This window comes from Kogia breviceps, chromosome 1, assembly GCF_026419965.1.
Source record: "Kogia breviceps isolate mKogBre1 chromosome 1, mKogBre1 haplotype 1, whole genome shotgun sequence".
NCBI lineage: Eukaryota > Metazoa > Chordata > Mammalia > Artiodactyla > Physeteridae > Kogia > Kogia breviceps.
Window position 1 is genome coordinate 91,311,361 of NC_081310.1, and position 12,029 is coordinate 91,323,389.

The 12,029-nt window shown below is 41.1% G+C and overlaps 1 protein-coding gene across 1 annotated transcript in view; it reads left to right on the forward strand.

Annotated features, from left to right (window-relative positions):
* The window catches only part of FCRLA (Fc receptor like A), a 42,919-nt gene that overhangs the window by 13,758 nt on the left and 17,132 nt on the right, over window positions 1-12,029 (forward strand). The window contains exons 6-8 of the mRNA XM_067025411.1: window positions 1,362-1,418; window positions 3,369-3,406; window positions 3,522-3,610. Of these exons, the coding sequence (XP_066881512.1) occupies window positions 1,362-1,418; window positions 3,369-3,406; window positions 3,522-3,610 (184 nt within the window). The remainder of the gene's footprint in view (window positions 1-1,361; window positions 1,419-3,368; window positions 3,407-3,521; window positions 3,611-12,029) is intronic.

Genomic DNA, 12,029 nt, shown 5'->3' on the forward strand with positions numbered 1-12,029 from the left:
CTCTAAGTGGTTATTTTAAAAGGTGCCCCAGGAAAAGCAAAGCGAGAACTTACGGCGGGAATCCTAAACTCAAGTCCTTATCTTAAATGTTCCGATTCTGGGTGCAAGCAGGTTATCATACTGTAAGATGCCTAGGCAGCAACTCAGGAAAACAAAGTTGTTTTTTTCAGGAAAATACTAGTTGTTTTTCTCATCACATTCAACTTCTCTGGGCCTCAGTTTCTTCGTCTGAAAAATGAGGCCACGAATAGAACCTACCTCACAGGGTTATGAGGGTGAATGAGTCGGCAGCTAGCAGAGACAGCAAGCATCACATAGTGTGAGTTGTTATCGTTATGGGGGAGGTGATGCTTGAGGGTAGCAGTTAACCAGGCAAAGAGGGCTAGAAGAGCATTCCAGGCATGGGGGCCAAGACATGGAAATGAGAAACATTGTGGCTAGGATGGGGATCAGGGGAAGAGTAAGGAGGTTGCTGTAGGCAGTTTGATGCCATTGAAGCCATAAATTACGAGGCAGAAAACAAGGAGAGATGAAGCAGGGCGGAAGGATGTATTCCAGGTCATGGAATCCACGTAGGCTACCTTTGAAGAACTAAGCTGTATTCCAAAAGGGTTGGCAAGAGCACAGGAGGGCAGTAACCACGTCTTCTTGTTCTGCGCTCCCCCCCCACCTCCACCCTCCGCCAGCACCTAGCACGTGCTTGCCACGCAGCAAGAGGGTCAATAAACATTTGTTCACTGACTGATCAGCTGAAGAACTTCAACTCTTGGAAAGCAGCCTCCTTCCCCCAGAGTACTAATGTAAAAGAGCCGAGAGAGAAGGGAAGGTGCCATGCAAATCTAATAAGCAAAGGGTCACAATTCATAACACTGAAAAGCTAACTTGCTGGTGAGAGAAAGCGCTAAAGATATCCAGATATAGAGAAAGTAAAAGGGAAAAAAGACTCAGAGCCATTGACATAGAGAAAATAATACTACTAATACCTCACAAAGCACTTTGCAATTGGTTCAGAACCAAGACCTCAGTTACTGATGATAAGTAAATGTAGAGATTCAGGGAGAGATACCGAGAGGGAGAAAGAGGTGATTTTTAAAAGGCAGAACAAGCTTAAGAAGGATGCAATAGAATGGCCTTTCTGACAGTCCCAGGAGTCACTACTGTTAACCTAGTCAACTTACATCTCTCTAGACCAGCCCTTTTACAGGCTAGGGTAGTCCCCGGGGAGTGGGGAGGAGAGGAGGCGTCTGTGTGGGAGAAGGGTGTGTGTTGGTTCTAACCCAGTCTTGCCTCTGGTGGTCCTTGGTCCTGAAGACTCAGGTCCTACCCCATAATACTACTAACCTCCTATGTGCCCCTCCTAGCTCTCCCAGGAACCCCTGAGCACAGGGAAATGGGAGATACCCTCCCTGAGAAACCAGGTGAGTGCAGCCCCCGCTCTGGGGGTTCAATGACACCCTGCTTTGTGCATCAAGAAGCTGCTGTGTGAGTTCTGCTGGGAGCACAGGAGAGGGAGGGGTCAGTGGGAGGAGGGCAGGGGCTCAAATCTCTTGGTCAGTTCTGAGACTAACTCCTGGGCCTAAAGAGGACCTCACTGGAGACAAGGAGAAGATGAACACCTGTCCTAGATAGAGAGGCGAAGGCCTTGTCTGAGTTTCTGGGGTCAGAAGTGCTGGGGATATTTCCAGAGCAGGACATCAGAAAGACTTAGGTCTTTCTGTGGAGCTTTGGAAGAGCTGGCAGAGGACTGGGGTTAGATGCTGTAAGACTAAGGCAAATAGAATTAAGGGGATAAAATTCTAGAGGAAAGGAGAAAGAGCTCTAAGGAATAAAACCTAGATTTGCTTCAGACTGTCTCTATGGAATGATTGGGTAAGGGTAACAGGGCTCAGCTCTTAGTGGAACATTAAGAAGAGATTTTGGTCTGAGAAAGTTGTGGGGTACTAGGTGCATTAGTGGGCTTTACTCTGTGGGCAAAGCTTGGTTCTAATGCCCACTCGTGTAGGTTTATTAAAATGCAGGCCTGGCCCTAGCTCTGTCACTATCATATAATGGAATCTTGAGTGTCATTCCCCCTCTTGGGGTTTAGTCACCTCATTGAGGAGATGAGTGGGTTGGCCTGGGTGATCTCTAAGCCCTTCCAGGTCTGACATTCTGAGATTCAGTGACCATCCAAGCCCTGGCCCAAGTGGGAATGTATTAAAGGAGCAGTAATATTCCAGGTGACTTCCTGACTGCACTTAAAGCCAGAGCATGAGGGAAACTGGAGCTTTCTCTGGGGACAGCAGAAACGGACAGGAAAAAGAAGCCCTCGAGGACTCCACCTCAGATGGCTGGAGTATGACTCAGAGCAGAGCCAACAGGTTTGAGAGCTTGAGCAAAATGGCACAGCTGTCCAGCTGCGCTTTGAGCAAGGCCCCTATGTCCTGTGGCCAAATGGGAATATGGACCAAAGTCTTCACCAGGGCCAAACTGCTGTAGAAAAAAGTGCAAACACAAGTGGATTAGCCATTTTGATGTTTGCTTCTACCTGCACTGGCATAACTATATTTCACAAGACATTTATTTCACAGGAAGGCATTGGGGCTGATGGTTTCCCAAAAGGCACAGCTAAGTTGCCGGGATGGTTGAGGGATGCGTTAGAAGGAGAATTCAGGACGTGGTTTGTTCCAGAAGTTGGAGCATGGCACACAGGGACTCATTGTGTCCTGGAGATGAATGAAGACACTAGATGCATTGTCTCAGACTCCCTCCCCACTTCCTGAGGAATGCTGCTTTGCAGTTACTGAGGCTGCTTTTCGCACTGGCAAAGTGAGTTTATTGGCAAAAACATGAGGACATTTGGAAGTGTTTTAGATATTTACCAGGGAGAGTACTGGCTGCATTGCTTGCTTCCTTCTTTCCTTCCCTCCAGCCTCCCTTGCTGACTCTCACTCTCATGCTTTTTTTCTTTATGAGATCAGGAAGTATCACATTCTTCAAAGTTCCAACTTTGGAACTTTGAAGAATGTATTCCAAAGATATACTACATCTGGCCAATGTGGAAAGGCCACCATCTGTGGCTGGCAAAAAGTCTGGATTACTTTACTCTAATACTCAACAATCCCCATCTCCTCCCCTGTATATCTCAGATCCCCGAAGCTGCCTGGTTGCTTTGAGGAAAACTCAGTGATCCTTTGAAATGAACGCAGCACAAATGAGCGCTTCCCTACTAGTGTGGCCCATGCGGGAGGCCATGTCTGGGATACCAAGGGTGGGTAGGGGATGAAGCTTTTGGCCTGCAGGCCTGAGTTGGGGTTCAGTGGCCCTCGCTTCAAGCAGCAGCGTGGATAGGCAGTGCCCCCGCTGATCTCTGTTCTTTTTGCCCACAGCCAATCTCACTGATGCTGAAGAGGCTGCCAAAATGCAGGTGAGCCATCCCAGCCACCTCCTTTTCCTTCTCTTTCTCCCCTGCCGCTTCTTCTGTTGCCTTCATTCTTGTGACCTCTCTGTGGATCCCCATTGCTCCCTTTTGCTCTCTCTAGGCTGAGAATACAGTCACCTATTCACTGCTCTCATATCCGGAAGTTGCAGAGGAAGAAACAGAGTCGTCAGATTACCAGAACAACATTTAGTTGTCATTGTCTTACCTGGGACTTGGGGAAGAGAATCAGAGAGGCCAAGATCTGGTGTCTTCTGTCTTGAATTCCTCTGAAGGAGGAGAAGAGGATGCTGCAGTTCTAAAGGAGAATGACTCTTCCAGAGTTATCTGTGTGAATCCTGAAGCTCCCTGTTTTGAAAGCCACAGACGATATGGTCTCAGATAACTGACTGCTGATTTCTTTCTGTGCTTCAGCACTTCTCGCCATCAGGACTCTTCTGTTATACATCCACAAAGCCAGTGAAAATTACCTTTATTAAGAGATTGCAGAAACATGGGAAATGCTTATGTTACAGGTTACATGAGAAAAATTAGATAAGTATGTTTGATTTCAAAAATGTTGAGATAGACTAACATATGCCAATATATTAAAAGTGATTGTTTCAGGGTGGTGGAATTATTGGTGCTTTTCATTTTCTCTGTTAATTTTTCTGTACAGATCATATATTACTTTTATAATAAAATACTACACTAACAACATTACCTTTTAAACGCTGTACTGGTTGGAGTGTAGACTGATTTGGGGTCTGTTTCTTTTCAATGGTAAGAATCTTGGGAAGGTAGTAATGGGTAGGAAGTGAGGGAGAAAAAAGATTTGAAGTGTAGGACGAGTGCGCGTCTTCTAAAAACTGAATATCCGTCTTCCAATGAATTTGTGTTGTTGTTTTCATGTCTTCTTCCCCTTCCTCCCATGGCAAATAAACACCAGTTCTCAGGAAGCCAAACTTCAGATGAGTCCTCAGTGGAGACTGCTGACTCTGCCCTGCTGTTTCCTATTATAGTTAACAAAGGACGTGAACTTCTCAGAGAAGTTCCCGGTAGGTTAGCAACGTGACTGACGGCTTCATTGGGAGTTTGGTTGGTGCCCTTGGAGAGGGCTCCTTTTCCTGGGACTCTATTAAGAGCTTCACTGTGCAACATTCTTGCAATCAGGATTTAGCAGCTTCCTTTGTTGGGTAGTTTCCATAGCTTTCTATAATACTCACGTATTTCATACTCACATATTGTTATAATAATAAGGAATAGTAATTGCAATTACTGGGTTATTGAGGGGCTTACTTTATGCCAAACTACATGCTTTAGAATTAGAGCGTTTAAGAGTATTAGCCATTCATAGTTCTTCTTTTGCGATTTTCTTGTTCACATACTCATGCCCATTTTTATAGTAACAATGTATGTCCCTTTATTTATACATTGCATGGTAGCAACTTATGTATACGTAAATTATTTTACTCTGCTAATTTTTAAAATAAAATTAAAATACAGATAAGCAAAAAAGATAATTAAGATTACCTATAAATTCACAACAGAAATAATCAATGCTGGGTTTTTTTTCGGTTTTAATATTTCTTTTTTTTTTTTTTTTTTTTTTTTGCGGTATGCGGGCCTCTCACTGTTGTGGCCTCTCCCGTTGCGGAGCACAGGCTCCGGACGCGCAGGCCCAGCGGCCATGGCTCACGGGCTTAGTTGCTCCGCGGCATGTGGGATCTTCCCGGACCAGGGCACGAACCCGCGTCTCCTGCATCGGCAGGCGGACTCCCAACCACTGCGCCACCAGGGAAGCCCTTAATATTTCTTTATTGAAGTATAGTTGATTTACAATATTGTGTTAATTTCTGCTGTACAGCAAAGTGATTCCATTATACATATATATATATATACATTCTTTTTAAAATATTTTTTTCCATTATGGTTTATCATAGGATATATATAGGTCTCTGTGCTATACAGTAGGACCTTGTTGTTTATCCATTCTGTATATAAAAGCTTGCATCTGATGCTAAGGTTTGAAAGATGTCAATCCACATTCCTGTCTATAGCAATATGTATAAGCATATGGATCACATTAGATTTTTACACATAGGCAAAAACTCATACTCATTGTGAGCATGAAAACTCAAATAACACAGGAATATAAAGAGGAAAATTGAGAGTTCCATTTTGTCCTTGCCCCCCATCCCCATTCTGTTCTCCCTTCTGTGGGTAACCACTGTCGAACATTTGGAGTATATTTGTTTGTTTTTTTTGATATGCATCTAATACATATTTAGAGTTTTTTTAAGGCCATAAATGGGATCACACTTTGCATATGCTTATGCATTTGGTTTATTGTGATTAATAGTTTATTATGGAGCTCTTCCATGGAAGTATTTTTTTAAGGTTTATATAGTATTCTATAGAACAAATACTATGCCATATTGTATTTTAACCACATTTTAAATATTAGCAGTTTTTCATTGTTATACACAATACTTCAATGACCAACATTCTTGGATGATTATTTTGACTACACGTGTATTTCTGCGCGATAAATTCCTAGCAGTAGAATCATTGGCTCAAAGGATACTCTCATATTATCTTTAAGAAAGCAGTTTACATGTCCTCCCAAAGGAGGACATATTAGGGTACCCATTTCCTGACCCCCTTGTCAATGTTGAGTGTTTTTAATTTTTGCCAATCCAATTATAATGGACAGTGTTCCTAACCATTATGAATTTCCCCTGATTCCAGTAACAGAGCCTGATTTCCCTTTGACTAAATAGCTCTACCTCCCTTCAGTCCAAGTGGGTAGATGGGCTGACTTCATGCCTGATTTTAGAGGAGAACATGCACCCCAAACTGGGTCAATCAGGAGCTCTTTCCCTGGAATTTAAATCTTGAGCAGAGTGACACTATGACTGAAAACAAGTGAAGTTCATTCATCCCAATGGCTCTGCCCAGATGAGACTAACTTCCTACAGCCCTGAATTGGCCCTGTTTCTTATAGTTTCTAAGATCCTTCAACTTCCTTTTATATCAGTTAATTTAGATTTGATAGAATTCTCCTATAATATCCTATGGGCTTGATACCTTTTTTAGGATAGACCTTTGACAAACTTTTTTTTTTGGTATGTGGGCCTCTCACCGATGTGGCCCCTCGTGCCGCGGAGTACAGGCTCCGGATGCGCAGGCCTAGCGGCCACGGCCCACGGGGCCAGCCCCTCCGCAGCACGTGTGATCCTCCCGGACCGGGGCATGAACCCGCGTCCCCCGCATCAGCAGGAGGGCTCCCAACCACTGCGCCACCAGGGAAGCCCTGACAAACTTTTTTTCCTGTCATTATTTGTCTGATCAGGCTTTTCTATCTCTTTTGGAGTCAATTTTGAAAAATGTTACTTTCCTAGAAAATCATCCATTTTATTGGTATGCAGCTGTACACTGTATTTCCTTCTATTTTTTGGTAATAATTTGTGTCTGTACTTACATCCCCCCTCTCATACCTAGCTTTTGGGCTTGCTTGCTTTTTTGTCAGATGACTTCCGCTGGAAATAACAGGAAATCTGATTCAAGTTGGCTTAAACAATAAGGAAATGTATTATCTCACACAACAAAAAGTTCAGAGACAGGGTGTCTCCAGTGCATCAGGACTCTGGATCCGCTTTTCTACAATCCTTTGGTCATTGCCCTTGGCCTAGCAGCATGATGATTATAGCAGTTCCAGGCATCACCCCAAAGATTTATAGGAAGAAGGGACTAACTCTCTCTTTTATGTGTCTCTTTCTTAAGAGTGAGAAAACCTTTCTCCAGCAATCTTCCCATCACATCATATTGGCCAGGAATGGGTCACATGCCCATTTCTAAATCAATCACTAGAAGGAGAATAACATACTTTAGCTTAATCATTTTGAGGTGGAATGATTTTTTTAAAAGTCAGCCACCTTGACCCTTATATGTGTTTACCTTAATCAGGCTTGCCAAATGTTTGTCTTTTTTGGTCTTGTCACAGCTTTGGACTTAATGATCAAGTCTTTGCCTTTTGTTTGTTTTTCTTTTTTTCTTTCTTTTTTTTTTTGCCACACTGTGTGGCATGCAGGATCTTACTTTCCCAACCAGGGATCAAACCCGTGCCCCCTGCAGTGGAAGGTGGAGTCTTAACCACTGGACCACCAGGGAAGTCCCCTTTTTGTTTGTTTTCTAATGTAGTATTTCTTTCTTCTACTTTATTTCTTTATTTTTAAAATATTTATTTATTTTCTTTTAATTTTTTTGGCTGCCTCTGGTCTTAAATATACATGGTATGCAAGATCTTTCCTTGTGGCGCGTGGGCTCTTCGTTGCAGTGTGTGGGCTTCTCTCTAGTTGTGGTGTGCAGGTTTTCTCTCTCTAGTTGTGGTGTGCAGGCTCCAGGGCGTGTGGGCTCTGTACTTTGTGGCATGCGGGCTCTCTTTCTGAGGCGTGCGAGCTCAGTAGTTGTGGCGCACGGGCTTAGTTGCCCCATAGTATGTGGGATCTTAGTTCCCCTACCAGGGATTGAACCAACGTCCCCTGAATTGGAAGGAAGATTCTTTTCCACTGGGCCACCAGGGAAGTCCCTCTTCTACTTTATTTAGATTTACTGTATTATTCATTTATTTCTAAACTTCTGTTTTTAAACAAATTCACAAAAGGCTATATATAACTTTTCCTCTTATTGCTATTTTGGCCACATCTGTTAGATTTTGATATGTATTTCTGTCATTGCTATTTGTCTCTAAATAATCTATAACTTTTGTTTTATTTCCTTCTTAACTCAAGGTTTATTAAATGAGTGTTTCATTCTGTTTGTTTTCTTTCCAAGGGGAATGAGCACTATCTTTTTGTTGTTATTTTCCACTTTTATTGCACAGTGATGTGGTCTGTACGATTTTTCTGCATGTGAATGTTTTAAATGTGTATGTGAAGAGAATGCTTTCTTTCATTTTAAAATAAATTTAAAATTTTCTGTTAAAGTAATACACACATAATTTGAATTACATAACAGAATACAAGCCATATAACAAGAAATAACTGATTCTTGTCCCTTCCCTCACATCTCCTCAGTCCTGTTCCCCAGAGGCAATCATTTTCAACAAGTTTGGATATGTAGTCTGTTAATTTATCTCCGTATTTCCAAATAATACAATATGCTACAATTTCTTTATTTTATTTCTTTATTTTATGTTTTTTATTTTATTTTATTTTTTGCGGTACGCGGGCCTCTCACTGTTGTGGCCTCTCCTGTTGCGGAGCACAGGCTCCGGACGTGCAGGCTCAGCGGCCATGGCTCATGGGCCTAGCCGCTCTGTGGCATGTGGGATCTTCCCGGACCGGGGCACGAACCCGTGTCCCCTGCATTGGCAGGCAGACTCTCAACCACTGCGCCACCAGGGAAACCCGATTTCTTGATTTTAAATGTTAGATATTCGTTTGATTTCCTACTATAGAATATGAAGACTGTTCTTATTATACCATGATTACTCAGTTCCCACTTTCCTTACCCAGTGCTCCAATATAGTTTTATCACCATTTTATGGCTACTGTTCATTCCTGAGACAAATAGTATTTTCTGATTACATTTCTTCTCCTGAATAATCTCTTTTTTTCCATCTAGAGATAGTTACTGCTTCATTTTTGTCATGTGCTTAGTCTTCTATGTGTCTATTATTAGCTTTATCCAAATTTTTCAAAAAGTTTCTGAAGCAGATTAATGCTATTTCCCACGTGGGCAAATGCACCAAATAGTTTTTCTTTTTCTTTTGCTTTCTTCTTCTTTTTCCATCAGCAAGAAGTTTCTCCTGGAAATCTCTTTCTTTGACACTAATTTGGATTGTTTGATCTCCAGGCCCCCTGCACAGCTGTTGTCCAGGGACTTCCCTTCATCTGTTTTTTTGTATTAAACCCCTTTTTCCTGAATATTATGTATTCCCATTTCTTTTGTTTTTGTTTTTTTTGCAGTACGTGGGCCTCTCACTGCCGTGGCCTCTCTGGTTGCGGAGCACAGGCTTCGACACGAAGGCTCAGCGACCATGGCTCATCGGCCCAGCTGCTCCACGGCATGTGGGATCTTCCCAGACCGGGGCATGAACCCGTGTCCCCTGAATCGGCAGGTGGACTCTCAACCACTGTGCCACCAGGGAAGCCCCCCATTTCTTGATTTACTTGCTTGGAGTAAGTTTGCCATGTGTCCTGAGAAAGGGTGTGTGGGTGATATAACAGATGCCATTGATGCCCAACCTCATATTCACTCAACTCACCTGAGTTCACCTGTACTTGCTGGCTGGTTCAATTTCTCCCAAGAATTAAACTAAGGTAAAGGAAAATTAGTCACCTGGAAACACCTACTCCCCCTGGATATGAGAGAGGCCCTAAGAGTCTAACTTCTCCTTTTATTGATTTTCCAGCTATCCCCTATTTTCAAAATCAATCCTGATCCACATCTTGTGTTGTACCTAATTCCTCCAATTCCTGAACTTTTCTGGGAACTTCCAGGAAAATTGTTTTGCTTCTCAATACCATTCCCCTCATTAGGGAAATAAAATCAATTCCCTATGACTCAATTTTCTATAATATCATGACCAAGATTTGTGGTATCCCAACATTGCTTCATAGATATGAAATAAAATATTATTGTTAAATTGTTGAATACTAAAGAGACATCTTTATACCCATTTATCATAATCAGACTTGTCAAAGGTTTATTTCATTGGTCTTTTCACAGAATTAACTTTTGATTGATCAAGTCTTTTGTTTTCTTTTTATTTTGTGCATTGAAATCTCTTCCATATTTGTAATAATTTTTACTCTTGAATAATATCTCCTTTCTTATTTCTAATTTTACTTTTTTTTTTTTTTTGCAGTATGTGGGCCTCTCACTGCTGTGGCCTCTCCCATTGCGGAGCACAGGCTCCAGACGCACAGGCCCAGTGGCCATGCCCACGGGCCCGGTCGCTCCGCGGCATGTGAGATCCTCCTGGACCGAGGCACGAACCCGCACCCCCCGTGTCAGCAGGTGGACTGCCAACCACTGCGCCACCAAGGAAGCCCTTACTTTTTTTTAATACCAAAGAATATGTATAAAGCCATTTATGATATTTGCTCCACTAGTCTCTTGTTTATTGTATTCCTGTGTCCACTGGAATTAAATATTCCTTAATTTCTTTTTTATTTTTGTTGAAAAGCACAATTTCATCAGAATATTTAAATTATACAAGTATTTATATCAACAAGATTACTTAAGACTTAACTATTAGTCAAATAAACTCTTCAATTTATTATTTCCACATATCCAATGAAAATCTCTGTCTTTTAATAGAGCATGCTTTTGGTATCAAGTCTAAGAACTCTGCTTAGTATTAGATCCCAAAGACATTTTTTCTGTATTTTTGTAAAAGTTTTATTGTTTTACATTTTATATTTAAGTCCATCATCCGTTTTAAGTTCATTTATTTATGAGGTGTGAGACTTAAATTGAGGTTCCTTTTTTTTTTTTTGCTATGAACTACCAACTACTCAAGTAACCATCTATTTAAAGTCTTTCCCCATTGAGTTACTTTTGCACCTTTGTCAAAAGTCTGTTGGGCATATTTGTGTGGGTCTATGTTCTGTTCCATTAGTTGATATGTCTGTTCCTCTGCCAATCAAGTCTTGATTACTGTAGATTTATTTCTCTCACTTTATTCTTTTTCAACATTATTTTGAACTATTCTTGTCTCTTTGTCTTTCCATGTACATTTTAGAATAATATTGTCTATAACTAAAAAATTATCTTGTTAATATTTTGACAGGAATTGTGTTAAACCAATATATTAGTTTGGGGAGGAATGGCTTCTTTACTATGTTAAATTTTCTAATCCATAAAACGTGGTATGTCTCTCCATTTATTTATATTAAAATTTTTTTCATCAGTAATATGTAGTTTTCATCATACAAATCCTGTACATGTTTTGTTAGATTTACACCTGTTATTTCTTTTCAGTGATTATAAATGATATTGCATTTTAAATTCCAGAGTCCACATGTTCAATGCTAAATATATAGAAATACAATTAATTTTTTACTCTTTACCTGTGTTTTGCAAACTTGCTGTATATTCACTTATTAGTTCTAGGAGTTTTTTATGAATTCTTCAGATTTTCTACATAGACAATCATCATGTACAAGTAGGGATATTTTTATTTCTCTCTTCCCAATCTGAAAGCCTTTTTATTTTATTTTCTTACTTTATTAAACTGGCTAGAACTTTTAGCATTATGTTGAGTAAGAGTGGTGAGAGCAGACATCTTTGACTTGTTTCCTATATTAGCGGGAAATCAAGCAGTGTTTCACTGTTAAGTATGATGTTAGCTGTAGGCCTTTTATAGATGCTCTTTGTCAAGTTGAGGAAGTTCTTTTCTATTCCTTTTTTTTTTTCTGAGACCTTTTATCTCAATGGGTGTTGATTTTGTCAAGTGCTTTTTTTTTTGCATTAATTGACAATCATCTGGGACTTCCCTGGTGGTCCAGTGGTAAAGAATCACTTTCCAATGCAGGGGACATGGGTTCAATCCCTGGTCGGGGAACTAAGATCCCACATGCCATGGGGCAACTAAGCCTGCATGCCCCAACTACTGAGCTTG